Raw genomic sequence first — 19,507 nt, forward strand, 5'->3', positions numbered from 1 at the left:
ATTTACTGACACATGAAATGTGGGTGTGGCTTAAAACAGCCAATCTGAAAGATTGTTCTGTTCAGGAAATGAGCAATGAGGAAATAAGGGGCTGAACATCTCCCACATGATGAATCTGAACTACACACAGTTTGACCTTTCAGTTCATTTAAGGACCAAAACACAGTCAGACACACAATATAAGACATATCTGCGTTCTAGGTGTAGCAGAATGAACTGTTCTGGATATTCCTTTTAGCTAGACATGTTTCTTTTCCAAGAAGCTGGGTTCTCCAAAGTGATCACTTATTGCTCTTGTATGGACAGTTTTATCTTTGTTATAAATACTATATTACATAAAAGTATTCCAATATCTAATAGTTTTTTAATGATAGTTAATTATTATATCATTTTACCTGTGCATTAATAAGTGCCACTTGAATTTCTAACAATAGAAATGACTAAAGCAATAATGTTTAATAAGTTATACAATATGTTTATAAATGCATTACATATATATATATATATATATATATATATATATATATATATATATATATATATATATATATTCTTCAGATAGCACCAAAAAGGGTTCTTCAATTGTTAAGATGTCAAGCTTTTCAGTGCTATGTAGAAACATTTGCAAAGAGATCCTATATAGAACCATACACAACACATCCTCCCTCAGTCTGAAGAACAATTTCACCATGCAGAGAACTCTTAAATCATGCAAGGGGTTCTTTGGCTGATCATAGTTCTATACAGAACCATTTTCTTTACTAAAGAACCCTTGAACCATCATTGTAAGTGTGTACTTCACATAGGAATGTGTCTGAAGAATTAAAAATTAATGAAACATTAATTTTGAGTGATTTTTGTATTTACTATTTACACCATCAATTAACATGTAAATCTCACTTACACCAATAACTGTTCCACATTCCCAAATGGACTTTAAACTGTTTGAGTTTTTGAACCTGTGTCAGTTCGTTAATGGCTATGCAAAAAATAATAATTCAGTCCATGTAGTGGGGAATCTGAACCCGACTGCAGCCCAACAGATTTCTGACCGTTAGGTCAGAGTTGAGTTCAGACAGAATCTTTACTTTGAACAAGTCAGCCTCACTGAGGATTTACTGAATGTCTCTAAATCACTGTCTGAAGTTCACCAACAATCCAACACAATCATTTTAATCATCCCTGAACACGTTTTTTAAAGGGATACTATTATTTATAATCTAGAAATACATGAACAAGTGAAAGAAATAAAACAGGCCGATGATGAGAAATGTAGCATCTTCAAAACAAATTTAAAGGAAATGAGATAAAAGTATGAAACTAGTGTAAACAAACAAAAATCATTACTGATTTATCAATGATTAACACAGTGTGACTTTCACTAAGTCTAAAACATTCATGCAGAGGTGTGTAATGAGGACGACTGATACAGCTGTGTGGACAGTGTTACAGTCGCGCCCTGATAGTGATTCTCCTTTCAGTGTTGTGAAACTCTCTGATAAGACTGGGAATAATTTGGGTGTGAAGTGAAATATCTGTCAAGTGACATTAGGACAGAAAATGTTTAGCAAAAAATCCTTGAAATTATTTTTAATACAAATTATGTATCTACCTTCAGCAGTTATATATACACTGTTTGTTTAACAGCCAGAAAAGTACAGAGGTCAGTTTAATCAGCTAAGGTGTAAGTCATATCAGTCATGTCAATGACATAAACTACGATTCCACTTTATACAGATTCCAGTTTATCCAGTTTATCACGACTCCAGCAGCATATTGTCCTGTACACCATGTACACCAGTCATCACCACCTTGGTACCATATTGTCCTATCTACACCAATCTACACCAATCTATACCAGTCTAGTGGCATATTGTCACATCTACATTCTACAGCAATATACACTAATCTAGTAGCATATTGTCCTATTAACACCAATTTTCACTAATCTAGTAGCGTATTGTCCCATTAACACCAATTTACACTAATCTAGTAGCATTCTAATTTTTTTCTCATTTACTGAACTTCTGTAAAGAATAATTTACCCTGATTTAAATTCTGTTGTCAGCATTAACGAAATATTCAGTTGAGCCAACCTAAGAATATTTGTTGACCTAAGAATACAACTAGCAGAAAATCTGAGTCACAGCAACTTTTCTGCCTTTATGTCTACATTTTAGCACATGATCTTATTCAGGTGATGTACAGTTTTAATCATGCTACAAAGGCAGGCTAATAATAGGCATGTTGCTCAAGTCCACCCTAATCTGCTGTGTGGTCAGCTGTAGTTTAAGTTGATTAAGCCACAATCCTTAAAACATCATGATCCATTATGAGGGGTTGGTGTAGTGTAGGGTTAACACTGCTGCCCATAACACGACACAGGGTTCAGTTCCCTGCTGCAGCAAAAGCACCATGCTCCATCAAAAAGTACTACTAGTACTACCAAAGTAGCGCATGATTAAAACCTTACATCACTGTGGCTAATAGCATCTGCTAATAAATGCCTTAAATCTAATGTCAGTATGAAAGGAGTTTTGACTAATTGTGTTTCTTAGGACAACAAAATTATTCACAGAATTTGAGTAAACGCTAGTGGAAGCTATTATACATTGGCATTAAGACATTTTGTTGGAGCGTATTGTTCTATCTACACCAGTGTAGTAGCATATTGTCCTATATACCCCAATCTACAAGCATATTATCTTATCTACACCAATCTAGTAGGATATTGTCCAAAATACCCCATTGTAGTAGCACAGTTTCCTATCTACACTGATCTACATCAGTCTAGTAGGAGGTTGTCCTAAGATCTGAGGCCTCACCTCCTTTGCGGAGTAGAATTACATGAGCTGTTTTCCAGATACTGGGAATTTCTATGACAATTTAGACCTTTGGCCGTCTCTTCTCTTAGCACTCGCTGAAACACTTTATAAATGCAATCGGTAGCATCCAAGTTAGATTAGTGCAGCGTTCCTCTAACTGTCATTCCAGCCAAAACCCCAAACAGGTTACAGTACAAGGTGATTCAAAAAGATTCATCTGATTTCAAAACACCATATTTCTCCAGCCATGAGGCACAGAGGAACCAATCACAATCCAACTGAAAGAGGGAGTTTCTGACTGTCAGTGGAAGACGGCTCCCTTCAGCCTGAGAGGAGATGAGACCCCTGAGCAGAATGTGTTACTGAGACCTTGTACAATTACATAATAAACTTTATGCTCATTTAAACCATTTACAGTTCACTGCATTGATCTGTAATGATTTACAAGAGAAATAAATCATTTTGAAATCGGATCAATCTTTTTGAATCCTGCTGTGTTTTAGAGAATGCATCAGAAAGGGTCGTAACTTAGTCTAAAAGAACTGACCATGTCACCCTCATTCTCCGGAGCCTTCAGCGGCTGCTGTTTGATACCATTAATCAATAATAAAACAGTATTTCTCTATGGTCTCTAAACCTCTCACAACTTTAATTTAGTTTAGATTTTTAAGTCAAATTCATCACGAGACAGAATGGATGCAATGAATCAATTTATTTGATTAGAACATTAGAGAACAATTAGACTTTTGATTGGTTTACACTGTTTACTTTTCTTGATCTTTTCCACAAACAGACTCGATCATTTCATCTTGTTTTAATAATCAATCATGTTGATATGCTGATTTTATTTGGGTGTCTGTTCTCTCTCTCCCTTTGGTCCAGGTTCCACGCTTGGCTGAAAGAAGTGGAGAGAAAGGTCTTAAGTAAGAACTGGAATATAATCCAGAATCAATTCCAGCAACACAGAAAATCCCTCTAACTCACCTGCAGTGGGCAGTAGGGAGGGGCACATGATTCTCCATACAAACTGTGCTTCATTATCTGAAACACATTAAAAATCATTCCTAAAGCTCACCTTTACAGTTCCCTTCTATCTTTTAGCGTTTTTGTTCTAGATCTTATGTTGGCTGTGAGTTTCAGCTTCTTCAGTCATCAGTAACTCCTCTGAACAATCAATCACTGCTTTAATGAACTTTAATATACAGACAGTGATACAGCAGCACTTTGACAATGAGGATAAACTCATTCCAGTTAAATCTCAGACACACCTCGCATCTTGTCCTTTGGTCAAAGGTTGACATCAGCACCCAGATCATCTTGGTCATTGCTGCCTCAGAAGTGATGTCATATCCAGGAATAACATGTTTCTTTGTCAAAATCGGGCACAAAAAGAAACAAGGCCACAGTGGTCAATGAACACGGTGCACACGTCATGCTTACAGGCTGGACTACAGAACATAATAACTGGCTTATTGCTTTTATAAAACGTGGGCCAACATAAAATATGATAAAATGTAGTTTCTTTAGAGTGCGGTATCGTTTTTGTCATAAAACAATGAACATATGATAACGCAGCACTGTTTAATGCAAACACTTTCACTTTATAAGTACTTTTTGGTGACCAAACTTCCACCGCGAGTCTTATTTAGCACCAATCCAGTGGCGCCCTCTTCTCTCACTGGGCTGAATCTCAAAAGGCTCCCTGCTCCCTACACAGTGCACTATGTAGGAGTTTAAATACTGGATCCTGCAGCCCAGCAGAGCAAAATACAGCTAAGAAACAGTCATGTGGGACTCAGACTCATCCACACTCGATACATGATGCACTGTTTGACTGTAGAGGCTAGAACTTCTAAACTTTTATACCTAGAACACTATTTAGGGAGTACGGAGCCGTTTGGGATTCAGCCTGGGTTTGACGCAACTTCTGACTGAAACACGGATATTTGAACCTTGTAAGACATTAAAGTGACATTTTTAGATTTTTATTCTGCCATTTTACAGTTAATCACACCATAAATACTTTAACTCAAGCCTGTGATGTTAATGATGGAGCTGTTTAGCATGTTAGCACTCTTTTAGCCTGTTAGCTAGCTGACCAGCCTTGTTCTAGTTAAGAACATAAGTCTCCAGCCCCTCAGTTTTAACAGAACCGGGTTCTTACTTCAGTGATATACTCGGCGGCCAGTGTGAGCAGCATTAGAGTTAGATTATTTTGTTCAGTTCAGTTGTTGTGAGGAGGTCATAGGAGTGGCATATTGGCCTAGTATCCTCTACAACAGCTTCAAACACAGCTCAGCCAATCAGATTTTAGGACTGGAACTATCCATTCCATAATAACTTATTGCATTTACATGTGTAGCTAATTCAATCCTTACACTGTTAGCTGGTACATCTGTAGTTTGTTTACGTTTGACGTTCCCAGTGAAGATAAACATGCTGATGTTTTTGTGTTGTGATTCTTTTTTATGAGGAGTTCATTTGCAGAACTGCTGGATCAGAGCGATTTTTCTAAGAGGAATGTAAATAAATTTCCCTTGTTAAGCAGTTTGTGTTGTAATTGTCTCAAAACCTAATAATAAACATCAGTAATGAATCAGTGGTATGAAAAGTGCACTGACTTAGTTCATATTTATACATCAGTTCCACATGAATAACATTTTTATGTATTGCACAGGTTACATCAACACATATTTCATTTCAGTTCACTCACTTTTGGCAACGAACATTGGTTACATCGGTTCCACATTGGGTCTACATGCATATACACTTTTGCCAAAAGTATTCGCTCGTCTGTTTCACACACATATGGACTTAAGTGACATCCCATTCTTAATCCATATGATGTCGGCCCACCCTTTGCAGCTATAACAGCATCAACTCTTCTGGGAAGGCTTTCCACACGGTTTAGGAGTGTTTATGGGAATTTTTGACATTCTTCCAGAAGCGCATTTGTGAGGTCAGACACTGATGTTGGACGAGAAGGCCTGGCTCACAGTCTCCGCTCTAATTCTAATTCTAATTAAGAGTTCCTTTCACTGGAACTTAGGGGCCGAGCCCAACTCCTGAAAAACAACCCCACACCATAATCCCCCCCACCAAACTTTACACTCGGCACAATGCAGTCAGACAAGTACCGTTCTCCGGGCAATCCGTCCATCAGATTGCCAGACGGAGAAGCGTGATTGGTCACTCCAGAGAACACGTCTCCACTGCTCTAGAGTCCAGTGGCGGCGCTTTACACCACTGCATTCGACGCTTTGCATTGCGCTTGGTGATGTAAGGCTTGGATGCAGCTGCTCAGCCATGGAAACCCATTCCATGAAGCTTTCTACGCTGTTCTTGAGCTGATCTGAAGGCCACATGAAGTTTGGAGGTCTGTAGCGATTGACTCTGAAGAAAGTTGGTGCCCTCTGCGCACTATGCGCCTCAGCATCCGCTGACCCCACTCTGTCATTTTACGTGGCCGACCACTTCGTGGCTGAGTTGCTGTCGTTCCCAATCGCTTCCACTTCGTTATAATACCACTGACAGTTGACTGTGGAATATTTAGTAGTGAGGAAATTTCACAACTGGACTTGTTGCACAGGTGGCCTCCTATCACGGTACCACGCTGGAGTTCACTGAGCTCCTGAGAGCGACACATTCTTTCACTAATGTCTGTAGAAGCAGTCTGCAGGCCTAGCTGCTCGGTTTTATACACCTGGAAGTGATTGGAACACCTGAATTCAATGATTTGGATGGGTAAGTGAATACTTTTGGCAATATAGTGTATTTGCTTTATATGTTACGTCGGTTCTACATCAGTTCCACAACGGTTCCAATATATATATATACATCAGTAATGAATCAGTGGTATGAAAAGTGCACTGACTTAGTTCATATTTATACATCAGTTCCACATGAATAACCGGGTTCTATATATATATATATATATTTTATGAATATGTTTTATTCATGTGGAGCCGATCTAAACCTTTGAATTAAGTAAAGTCAGTGCATTTTTGATGTGGTACAGTTGTAATAATACCCTGGTGCTGTAGTGTGAGATACTGGTGCTGCTGTTCTGATCTACTCAGCCTTCAGCCTTCAGCTCACCAGTGCCAGTACCTCAGTGTAGAGCACTAACTCCTGTGAAGTACTGCGTTAGTGTAGAACCTGTGGCATTTAAAGTCCATGAGGAGAGCAGCTCAGTGAAAGATGGAAGGAGGGACAGAAACTCAAACGACAGTGAAAACTAAAAAGGTTCCTGATGGTGAAACCCCTTCACTTGCTGTGCTGAGTGGTACCTCAAATGTAGCGTAGATGGGTAAGACTGTGCCTCGATACACCTGAGTACAGTTCAGCATCAGAACACCTCTTTCATAAGCTTCAATCAGACGATCTCCTAGCCATTTAAAATTTGGAACGTTCCCACTGCCGTACGTCTCCAGGATGACACCGTCAGCTCCATTCAGAATGCCACAGACCTGGACAGCAGGCAAAAAACACAATATATACGTTTGGTAAATACAGATTTAGGGCGTCTGAACTGCTGAAAAACATATTTAACTTCAGTATATTTACATTTTTTTTATCATTTTACTACTTTATCACCACTATTATTGTCTTTGTGTTGTTTTCTTCTTCTGTCTTTTTTCTTACCCAATGTAGTTATCTTGGTGGATCATTCTCAGCACTGCAGTAACACTGATGGGGTGGTGGTGTCTTGTGGGGTCTGATGGGGTGTGTGTTGCGCTGGTCTGAGTGGATCAGACACAGCAGTGCTGCTGGAGTTTTTAAACACCTTAGTGTCGCTGCTGGACTGAGAATAGTCCACCAACCAAAAATATCCAGCCAACAGCGTCCTGTGACCACTGATGAAGGACTAGAGGATGACCAACACAAACTGTGCAGCAGCAGATGAGCTATCGTCTCTGACTTTACATCTACAAGGTGGACTGACAAGGTAGGAGTGTCTAATAGAGTGGACAGTGAGTGGACACAGTGTTTAAAAACTCTAGCAGCACTGCTGTGTCTGATCCACTCAGACCAGCACAACACACACTAACACACCACCACCACGTCAGTGTTACTGCAGTGCGGAGAATGATCCACCACCCAAATAGTACCTGCTCTGTGAGGGTCCATGGGGGTCCTGACCACTGAAGAACAGGGGGCTCACAAAGTATGCAGAGAAACAGATGGACTACAGTCTGTAACTGTAGAACTACAAAGTGCACCTATATTAGGGGTGGAGGGGTCGATTCTTAGATGCATTGCGATGCGAACGTTGATGATTCTGAATTGATTCACACACATCAAAAATCAATTTTCTAAATTTTAATTGATAACGTAATGTTGACGGAACACAAAAGGCAGAACTTTGCAAAGTGCAGAAGTGCAGCGCCCGGACAGTCTGTGGCGGCTATCTATTCATCTCAAAATTATTTATCATCTCGAATCTTCCTCTTTGCCTTTTTGTTAGCTACTAGCTAGGTGAACTAGTGGTTATAGGCTACATTAACTCCAGCATTTAAGATCATTTATTGTTAAACTGTGTTGAACGATCAGCAGAGCTTTATTTTACTGTAAAGGAGGATTATTTTATTTTTACCTACAAATCTAATTCTGCTGTGGCGCAGTCGGCCAGTAAAAGAGCTGCAAGTTGCCAACTCCTGTTCTAGGCCAACGTTTACTACTATAAATGTCAGAGCTTCCGCCCAACTCGGAACGAACGAAACGAATTACAAACTCTATCACAACTTTTATTGGCAAGGATTTGCGTTCGTTCTCAGTCATTGAGAATGAGGGCTTTCGTGCTGTGCTGGACACTTTGGAGCTGAGATACAGCGACCAGTCTCAAAGATATTTTACTGACATAGCGACCCCCCCCCACTCTCTAAAAGGAGACCAAAACTGAAGTTATGAAATCACTGAAGAAAACTGTTAGAATAGCTGTAACGTGCTGCGTGGACGTCCACTGCCACTGGATCTTATTTCACTGTAACTGAGCATTTTATGACAGATGAGTGGCAGCAGCGTCTCATGTGCTCCAAACAAGAGCAGTGAATGAGAGCCTTCCAGTTCAGCCTCATCACTTCCATTTGATTTATTAATAAAAGATACTGGAAGTAAATTCTTTATACATCATTACAAATACTTTGCTTTGAAAGTACCAAGTCCTCACACAATGAGAAAACAGAAATCCTGTATAGAAAAAAATATGATAATCTTTTTATAATCGCATCACAGCCTCTGAATCATGATCGAATCGTGAGGTGCCCAGAGATTCCCACCCCTAACTTATATAGTAAGTGGAGCTGATAAATATAACGTTATGCCTGATCGGTGTATATTTACTCTTTTCAATCCCTTGTTTTTTGTACAGTGCTTGGCTACATTGTCAATGAAGGTCTCCCTCAGTGGACCCCGAGGTTAAATAAAGGTTGACAGATCGATTGATGTTATTATGGTAACGTTTATACACTCATTGTTAGTGGTCTTCACCACTGGTACTATGTCGGGACTGACCATGGCAAATACCACCGTTATACTTGGGTTCCGTAGATTAAGCTGCCAGCTTTATTTTACACAGATAAATTACCAAACAGATTTCAGTGAAGGGGTAGAACTAATGCTGACAGCTGCATTAGTCATTTTCCAAGGCTGTGTCTGAATTATATTTAGCTTACGTAGTTTTCTGTGATGCCTGGGAAAAATCTCAGGATCCTCACTTCTGGTATGCTTTCCGGTGTGAACGTCTTGCACTTTAAGGAGGAATGGAATATGGGCTCCACCATCTTATGTTCAAATACTGAAGAAGTAAAGAGATGAATTAGTTTTCTACCTGTGTACATACAGCACTGCACCATAGTACATTCATAAACACTTATATATTTAGTTTTTGTTAATGACAGTCTTAATCCAGACATGATTAAATATGGCAAACGATTTACACAATAAGACACAGGAAAGTCTATTACATGTTTAGTAATTACATTGATGACACTAAATAGACTCATTAGTCCATAATTAAAGTTTAACTGAGGTCTGGAAAACAGTAAAGCCGCTTGGTATTTACGTTTGATGGTGGTTTCCAGGCTGGCGAGAGGGAACACATCAGGACTGTCAAACACACTGAAGGAATCACAGTCAAACTTCACCACTCGGTTGCCCCGGTACAGTTTGTTCAGGTCATAAAGCATCACCTGTAAGTAGACAATGGAGATCAAAACCGTGGATACTGTGTAGATTCGAATGTGCTGCTTCACTGTGATGGTGTGCCCATAAATAACAGCCTTCAATTTGCATTATTGCATCAAATATTGATATTTACTATGTGCTTTTGTCCCTCAGAAAAACATGGATAGACATTGATTTTGTAGCAATGACAGAACTACCAATAAAAATATAGACAAATATTATGCAGGAGCAGTTATTAAAGGATCTAAATAATAAACAATTATGTATAGATGCATAATAACATAAATGCATAGTTCAAACAGAATGTAATGTAAAACAAACTAAGATGAATGTTCTGTTCTTCAGCTGACCTGATGCAGCATTGGTCTGTCACAAAAGTACCCAGCCATGAGCATCGAACCAATAAAGTTATCCAGACCGTCAGTTCGAGGATGGAAGATGGGCATCTACAGATACGGTGGAAGAGGAGGAGGAATCATAATTATATAGCAGTTATTTCTGGCTTGTAGCTCCCTAAAACAAGAGAAATGTGCAGATTGTGAAGATATTTTGTCATGAATTAAATTTGATTAATCGTTTTTGTTGTGGTTGTTGTGTGTACTTTCTTATTTTTTCCTGACTATGTACAACCCATTTCCAAAAAAGTTGGGACACTGTGCAGAATGGGAATAAAAATAGGATGTAATGATGTGCAAATGATGTAAACCATATTTTTAAAGTAAAATACTATAAAAAAACATATCAAATGTTGAAACTGAGAAATTTTATTATTTTTTGAAAAATATGTGCCCATTTTGAATTTGATGCCAATAACATGTTCCAAAAAAGTTGGGACGGGGGCCTGTTTACCACTGTGTTTCATCACCTCTTCTTTAACAACTCTCTGTAAGCGTTTGGGAACTGAGGAGACTCTGCTGTAGTTTAGAAAGTGAAATGTGTTCCTGTTCTTGTTTGATACAGGATTTCAGCTGCTCATCAGTTCAGGGTCTCCTTTGTCATATTTTTCATTTCATAATGTGCCAAATGTTCTGAGTGGTGACAGAACTGGACTTCAGGCAGGTCAATTTAGCACCCGGACTCTTTTAATATGGAGCAATGCTGATGTAATACATGCAGAATGTGGTTTGTCATTGTCTTGCTGAAATAATCAAGGCCTTCCCTGAAAAAGACGTCGTCTGGATGGCAGCATATGTTGCCAAAACATGTATATATCATCCAGCATTAATGGTGCCTTCACAGATGTGCACGTCACCCATGCCATGTGCACTAATGCCCCCTATACCATCATGAATACTGGCTTTTGAACTGTGCACTGCAAGCTGAGTGGTCTGAGTGACCACAGGACACTTTACCACTTAACCTCAGTCCATTTTAAATGAGCTCAGGCCCAGAGAAGGTGACAGTGTTTCTGGATCCTGTTTATATTTGTTTATTTGCATTATTGCGTTATTTCTTCTTTGCATTTTAGAGTTTTAACTTGCATTTGTGGATGCGGTGATGAACTGTGTTCACAGACAGTGGTTTTCAGAAGTGTTTCTGAGTCCATGCAGTGATTTCCACTGCAGAATCATGTCTGTTTTTAATGCAGTGCTGTCTGAGGGCCCAAAGATCACAGCCAGCAGATACTGGTTTTTGGCCTTGTCCCTTACATACAGAGATTTCTCCAGATTCTCTGGAGAAATGCACATCATTGCATTTTATTTTTATTTACATTTTTCACAGCATCCCAACTTTTTGAGAAATGGGGTTGTAATATTATAGCAGTTATTTCTGGCTTGTAGCTCCCTAAAACAAGTGGAACGTTCAGACTGTAAACTTTCAATCCCTGCCAGATCAGTGTAGAAGAGATATTTTGTCATGAATCAAATTTGATGAAAAGTTATTGCTGTGGTTGTTGTGTGTACATTCATATTTTTGCCCAATTATGCAATTATTTGCATGATAAAAAGTGTAAAATAATTTAGATGACATATCAGTTGGTAAATGTGTAGGAAATGTGACCTGAGCTCCAGTCACGATCACAGGCTTGTTGATTTTCCCCAAAAAAAAGGACAGAGCAGAGGAGGTGAAGGCCATGGTGTCTGTTCCATGGATAATAACAAACCCATCGTACTTCTCCATGTGCTCCTATAAATGAGTCATAAGAAAGAGAGAAAGAAAAGGAGCAAAAGGGAGAAAAACTTAGATTTGACTAAACAATTATAGTTCATTCAGAATAGTGAACGATTATTTCTTGTATTTTACCTCAATTTTTTCATACATGGCCAACCAGTCTTTAGGGGTCACATTTGAGGAGTCGATCGGTGGTTTTAGGCCGTCCATTTCATAAAGAACCTTGTACTGGTTTCCTTTGGCTTTAGGGTCATCATCAGCCAACTGGTGACTGAGAAAATAATGGAACATGGTGACCTTAAATGAAAGTTCACTACAGTAAGTACCTGGTATTGAACGTGTAAATATGTAGTACCTGCAAGTAATTTTCTGGTACATACTTTACAATTACATACCAAGTGTGTATGAAGAATTATTTGTTTTTTTTATGTATTTGTGATATGCAATACATAACACACGGTGATCATAACCATACACAATGTTCACAACCATACATAGTGTTTACAACCTTACACAGTGTTCATAACCACAGCGTTGATAACCATACGAAGTGTTTATAACCATACGAAGTGTTCATAACCATACAATGTTAATAACCATACACAGTGTTTATAACCATACATAATGTTTATAACCATATAATGTTAATAACCATACAAAGCGATCATAAACCCATACACAGCGTTCATAACCATACACAGTCTTATGGATCAGTAGGTTAACAAACAAGGCTAAAACGTAAATGGTGTCTATACTGTAGTGTAAAACATGGATGAAAACAACTCACAGGGTTAAATTAAGTAAAAATGGAAGTGTATTGCACTAATATAAGCTAACAAGTGAAACAAGACGGTCAATACAGAGAAAATTTGCATTATATATGTAAATATAACAAATGATTACTGTACTAAATCCAAAGAACAGACAGCAGAGTTCAGCAATTATTCAGCTCAGAGTTCAGAACAGAGTCTAACGAGTGGGGATTACATCACACGCAGCAACGAGACGTCCAATAACCCAGAAGATGTGGACTGGAGTTCTGGATTGAACTGTATCGGCCTGTACTCAGTTATATTCAGTAATTCGTCAATAACAGCCGATCCAGTGCAGTCCAGTACTCCAGTCCTTCTTTAGGTCTTCCTGTGTCTCATTGCAGTGAAGACATATGGATGATGCATCACTGGCCACAACACAATTCATAACACAACGAAAGCACGAGCTGCATTCTGAGCGTTACAGTAAGGGGCACTACAACGACAGCCAAGCCTGACCAGACTGACTCGTACCATCAGACTGCTGTCATCATCTGTCATCAGCATACAATCAGTTAGACAAGTCCTCGCAAAAATTGTTTGTTAACATATTGTAGCGTCGGCGCAGAAGAAGAACTGGACATTACATGTTCAGGCAAATGCTCTTTAACTTTAATAGGGGTCACAAAGAGTGACTTTAACAAAGAGTAGAGAACTGCCCAGCCCAGCACTACCCCAACATGACACAGGGAGGGGGCAAAACAGGAGGACAAGACACACGAGGAGGGCAGATTAGATTAGGTTATGTTTCTACATTTCAAAACAATCGTTGATTATTCATCTGTCACTAAATAAATCATACTTTTTATTAATGCATATGTAACGATTATGTTATTAACAAAATATCACATAATGATTAAACTGATGTTTATTAGGGCCTGTTATTAAAGTGTTACTAAAGATGGATATGCAGAAAAGGACCTTATCCTCATTGTTAAGTATGGTAGAGGATCTTTGATGTTTAGGCTGTTTTTTGTCCAAAGGCCCTGAGAACCTTGTTACAACACGTGACATCATGGGCTCCAAGAAGAACCAGGAGATTTTAAATTAAAATCTGGCTGCTTCTGCTAAAAAGCTGAAACTGAGTCATGGTTGGATCTTCCAGCACGACAACAATCCAAAATTTACGTTCAGATTCACACAAAAATGGTTCAGTGACCACAGAATTAATCTGTCAACATGGCCACCCCAGCCCCACTTTATATTAAGTGTCTCTAATAACTGTGTAGTTACATATTAACAACACATGCAATACCAACATAACTACTAGTGTAATAGGGTGTAATAGAGTCATATGCTGTTTTTCCAACAACGCTTTTCTGATTGTAGCTGATGTAGAAGTACCTACATTATGAAAGTACAGGAAACACCAACTTCCCTAAACATCAGCTGACTGTATGTGTGTATTAGTTTATCATATTACAACACAAATATTCCACAGTATTTGTGATATACACTTTAAAATGAGGGGGCAGTTCCAGTGTAGTTGTTATGTTAACACAGTGAAATTACAGTCAATCCACACACAGTTTTAGGGGTATTATAGAACCAAACACCGTCAGGCAAAAACCTTATATTTCCATTTTTGTTGTTTCTTATTTATTTATTGATTGCATGATTTGAAAACTCTAATTACCCTTTGCATTGTATTACAATTTCATGGTGAACGGACCAACGGAAACAGTACAAAATTTTGGAGATAGAAGGTTTTATTTCACTGGCAGTGACATTTTAATGAATTATATAAAAGTCATTTTCAAAGCTGTGCTGTTTCTGTGTTATACAGTCACATTTCACAGTAGTTTAAAGCTGGAACTTTGGTTATCATGTCACAGAACAAGTGTCCCACTGCAGCTAGATAAATGTTCATTGGTGTTTCCTGTGCAGATACAGTATATAGGTAATTACACACCTGTTACAATCAGAACAGTCTTGGTAGAAGAACAGCAGTTCATAGAAATGTTATTACCCTTAACTTGTTACAACATGTAATATTACATGAGTCATAACTGAAACTGATACATATGAATATTTATAGAATCCATCTGTTACAGTGAATCATCACCATCACCAGTAGTTACACTGTATTGTTAATGAATAATTACACAGTTATTAAGGACACATAGTGTAAAGTAGGACCACCATCACAGCCTAAGCCCCACTAAAAACCTGTGAAGAGGAGAGTCCTAAAGAGAGGATCTAGAACCCTGGAGGAGGATCTGAGAGGAGTGCTCTCACACTGCTCACTCTAATCTCTGATCTCACCACACTTTATAAGAGAAAACTCAGAGCTGCTATGTTGGCAAATGGAGGGGTGCCATTAATTGTGACATGTGGTTTTGTAAAAATATTTTTTGGGGCTGGGGTTTGTTTTCTCAGGGTAAATGTACTTCAACTAAAGATGGATTTTTTCTCATTTTTCTAATTCAGAATGCGTTTGAGATAATTAACCACAAAAATAAGCTTTTAAAATAAGTTTTAACTCACTATAGTGTGATGAGACCGTCCGGGCTGATGATGCGTTTCCTGACAGCCTCCTCTGATTCTCCTGGTCTCCTCTCGTAAAGGATGGTGTGGCGAATGATGAAGTCTTTGATGACATCCAGGCTCTGTGGAACGAGCTTCCCTTCATATGAAAATAATGATATTTAAACATGAATTGATCGGTTTCGGACAAAATCCACAATTTAAGTGAAATATATAATATGACTCGAGGAAAAGTAGAAAGTCTCTGTACAAAAGTACAGTGTCTGATTTTAAATGGGCTCAAATATCAAAATAAAAGTTCTGTGAGTTAATCTATTACAGCTGTAGTTTTAAAAACTCTTAGATTGTCAGAGTTTGTATGACTGGTTTGTTTGGATTTGAGATATTGTGTTGGAACAAAAATGTAGATATTTTACTGTGAAATGCAAATAGTTTAGTAAAGTACAGATTCTTGAACAAAGGTACTGAAGTATGTTGTTTATTCTGTCCACCACTGGAATTAATGCACATTTCTGCAGACACTCAGACGAAGACTTGAGCTCACACGTTCCAGAGACTAAATAAATGATTTACTTACCATCATCATCTTTTTTCATTCCAAAAGTTCCTCCAGTGTAGAGAACATACACCTTTCTCTCTACAGCCATGGTCCAAAAATGGTACAATAGCTCTACAGATAATTTACTACAATGAAATGATATAAAGGTTACAGTAAACTGATTTGAAAATAACACAGTTGTGAATAAGAGTGAGATTAAGACCAAACAGTAGTTGTTATTCGTGTTCTATTCAGAGTCGAGTAAGAACCTCTTTCAGGTAACTTTCTGTCTTTCATCATATCCTTATTTTACATTTTAGAAGAAACTTTCATTTTAAAAATGGATTTTCTATTCAGTTTCCTTGCTTAGAAAAATAATAAAAGAAGAAATGAAGTAAATTGAGATTATCTCACATAATTGCACAGTACAGAAATATGAAATATGCATAAGAAAAATAAATGTTAATACTTGTACCTGCGTTCTTGGTCACACGTAGAACTAAGTGGTGTTAATGGACTGGGTTGGGGTTTAAATATCAGTCTGTAGCTCCACCTTTATAAAAACATCAGAGGGTGACCAATGAACTGTACACAAGGGGGCGTCAGACAACAACATGGAAAAAGTTGCATTTTGTGATATGAAGGATGAAATAGATTAAATGTCTCTCACAGAGACTCTGTGTAGGATCTAAAGGGGAATTCCACCATTTTTGTCTTTTTCCTAAATTCTACATAATTCAATCTCTGAAATGTAAACAAAATCACAGACTCAGATGTCTTTACAGTGGTGGTGATAGGAACCAGGGGTCGCCATGACTACAACACAGATATAGACATTTTATTTATCGGTCATCAGGCAGTGAATTCATAACCATTTCATGTAGGAACTTTCTGTATAAAACAGATTTCGGTAACACTTTCTTAACATTCACATTCATAACATGGTATAATGCATTTATAAGACATTATAAACATGGCTATAAATATTTATAAAAATGCATTATACATTATAGCCATGTTTATTATGCATTATGAATTATACATTATAAGTACTGATCATAACAGATTATAAGCGCTCATAAGTCGTATTTGTCTGCTCTAAGTAAAGTGAAGCATACTGTACTAAAGCCTCCTCCAGTGTTCAGAGTGAGGCTTCAAGCTGAAGTATTTACTGAAGGATTTACTGAAACACTAAAACATTCACAGTAAAGCACATTACAGGCTTCAAATGTCAGAGTTTAAACTAGAGCTGCATCAGTGTTTTACCCAATGTGGGAAAGGTAATGTTCACCACCGTTAGCTTGGTATTTGTCTTTACTTTACGCTCTCCAAGCTGGGACTGACTTCTTTGGCACTGACATTATAGCATGTAATTAACACTACTTATAATGCATTATATTAACAATTCATAATGTATAATAAACATGGCTATAAAGTGTAATTCAGTGTAATTCTTGTTTTATAAATATTTATAAGATGTTTACAATGCCTTATGAATTATAAACATGTTATAAATGTGTTTATAGATGCTTACAAAGGTGACATTCATAGAAAGTGTTACCCAGATTTCTTTAGAACTGGAGTCAAACTCTTACCGGTGCCTTTCCAGCACCGTAAACCTGCTGGCCTGGAGCCAAGTTATGCAAGCAGTCACAGAGCTGGGTAAGGTCAGTTTGTTTCTAATAATCTCTAATAATGACTAATAATAAAGGTGTAATGAGCCTTTTGTTTTCACTGTTTGTGTTATCAGCTCTATCACTCTATCACGAGTGAGATGCGGCGAATCAGAGCGAATTGTTAGAAAAATTATTCCATGTGTGAATCAAAGCTGGAGCCAAACACAGCCGTAAATACAGCTCAACAGTTTGTGTGGAACGACGTCTTTTTCAGTAGCGTAAACTCTACAGTACCGTCGTAGCAGTGACCAGTGTCTGCTGAGTAAACCAACACTTCAATGGCGATTTGGTTCCCTTGATGAATTACAGTAGAAACTTTCCCCAAAAATCAAGGTGTGTGTGGAAATAGAAGATCAGATACTTCATTTCATGGAACGTAATTGTTGTGTTCAGTTTTGTTTTGCAGAAAGAAAAAAGAACATCTATTACATTATTTTAAACATTTTAGACTGAAACAAACAGAGAAAGCCTTTAATTCTGCTCTGCTTTACTGTCAGTGTTGTGACTGTGGGCAGTGCTGCTCTGCAGCCAGTTACATTATTATGTTTTACTGTTCTTATTACGTGACTGAGTCTGTGTGGGTTAATTAATAACTCACCCAAACCAAATTCTCTGGAGATTCTCTGTCCTTCCTGATTTGGAAACAGGTCAAAGTTTCTCTGTTTGTTCTGTCTTTATTTCTTTATTTCTCCAAAATGTGTCATTACAGTCATAAAACCACGTGATGAGAAAATACAGTAAAGGAATTGTGTGTTCTGATTTGGAGCTACATTTGGTACACTTACTATATAGCACTGCTGTGTCTGATCCACTCAGACCAGCACAACACACACTAACACACCACCACCACGTCAGTGTTACTGCAGTGCTGAGAATGATCCACCACCCAAATAGTACCTGCTCTGTGAGGGTCCATGGGGGTCCTGACCACTGAAGAACAGGGTAAAAGGGGGCTAACAAAGTATCAGAGAAACAGATGGACTACAGTCTGTAACTGTAGAACTACAAAGTGCACCTATATAGTAAGTGGAGCTGATAAAATGGACAATGAGTGTAGAAACAAGGAGGTGGTCATAATGTTATGCCTGACCGGTGTATATATGTTTATAAAACAGTTTGCGGCTCTTTAAAGGACTTTTAGACTTACCTGGAGAACTGTAGACGTATCCACTTGAACTATCCAGAACTGTGACTGATTCCAGAACAGAAAGGACAGGACTTTGCCTGAGTTACTGGTGAATTAATAACTTCCCTAACACTAATTCTGATTGTTACTCTATTTGTGTCTCATTGCACATCCTTTATATCGCTCTCAGATTGTTTGTGTACTTGTGTTTTATATGGATCTAATTTTACTGTATGTTGAGAAACTCCTTGTACATCTGATCCTTGGCGAATAAAAATCCTGATTTTGATTTTTCTGAGATTGAACTTTATACACTATGAAGGAAAGCATTCTTATGTGAATCTCAATGTGAAACATAAAAATTACTCGATGCAGGAGATAAACGAGTTCATAAAACTACTAATTCATTTAGCTTTTTCCAAATGTGAAAACAAGACAATGCAGCTGCATTTAAACAGGCATATTAAAATATGCAAACACATTAGAATAGAAAAATGTGAGTAGATTAGACAAAACTTCATTGTCCATTTTCACAGAACGTTATCCTACACAAAGCTGCTCCATCGAAAGTACACGAAAATCCCAAAATGCATCAACAATATTTAAATGCATACACAAACACACGATGTCACACGTCCCTCCAGCCCGGCTGGAACTACAGCCAACTCGGTCACCTCGGACTGCCTTTCCCAGAACCCCTCACTCCCTCGCATGACTGAGGACTCACCGAGAGCCACCTGTCACCA

General features: G+C 38.2%; 1 protein-coding gene across 1 annotated transcript; it reads right to left on the reverse strand.

Annotated features, from left to right (window-relative positions):
- Window positions 1-3,518: 3,518 nt before the first annotated feature.
- On the reverse strand, window positions 3,519-18,830 carry LOC118805171 (60 kDa lysophospholipase-like). The gene is made up of 13 exons (XM_036565787.1): window positions 18,783-18,830; window positions 16,435-16,512; window positions 15,999-16,105; window positions 15,422-15,560; window positions 12,255-12,393; window positions 12,012-12,137; window positions 10,361-10,456; window positions 9,889-10,015; window positions 9,500-9,621; window positions 7,115-7,294; window positions 4,094-4,192; window positions 3,810-3,866; window positions 3,519-3,720 (listed from the first exon to the last, which is right to left on the reverse strand). Exons 3-13 carry the CDS (start codon window positions 16,066-16,068, stop codon window positions 3,670-3,672), a joined length of 1,206 nt encoding a protein of 401 aa, XP_036421680.1. The 5' UTR covers window positions 16,069-16,105; window positions 16,435-16,512; window positions 18,783-18,830; the 3' UTR covers window positions 3,519-3,669.
- Window positions 18,831-19,507: the final 677 nt, after the last annotated feature.

Source organism: Colossoma macropomum, unplaced genomic scaffold (assembly GCF_904425465.1).
Source record: "Colossoma macropomum unplaced genomic scaffold, Colossoma_macropomum, whole genome shotgun sequence".
NCBI lineage: Eukaryota > Metazoa > Chordata > Actinopteri > Characiformes > Serrasalmidae > Colossoma > Colossoma macropomum.

What these genes read in the sequence shown, in the direction of transcription:
- LOC118805171 (XM_036565787.1), bottom strand. Translation starts at nt 16,068, where the DNA reads ATGGCTGTAGAGAGAAAGGTGTATGTTCTCTACACTGGAGGAACTTTT. An exon ending in AATGAAAAAAGATGATGATG is followed by an intron (nt 15,561 to 15,998) that starts GTAAGTAAATCA and finishes TTTCATATGAAG; the next exon opens with GGAAGCTCGTTCCACAGAGC. An exon ending in CCTGGAAACCACCATCAAAC is followed by an intron (nt 9,622 to 9,888) that starts GTAAATACCAAG and finishes TTACTTCTTCAG; the next exon opens with TATTTGAACATAAGATGGTG.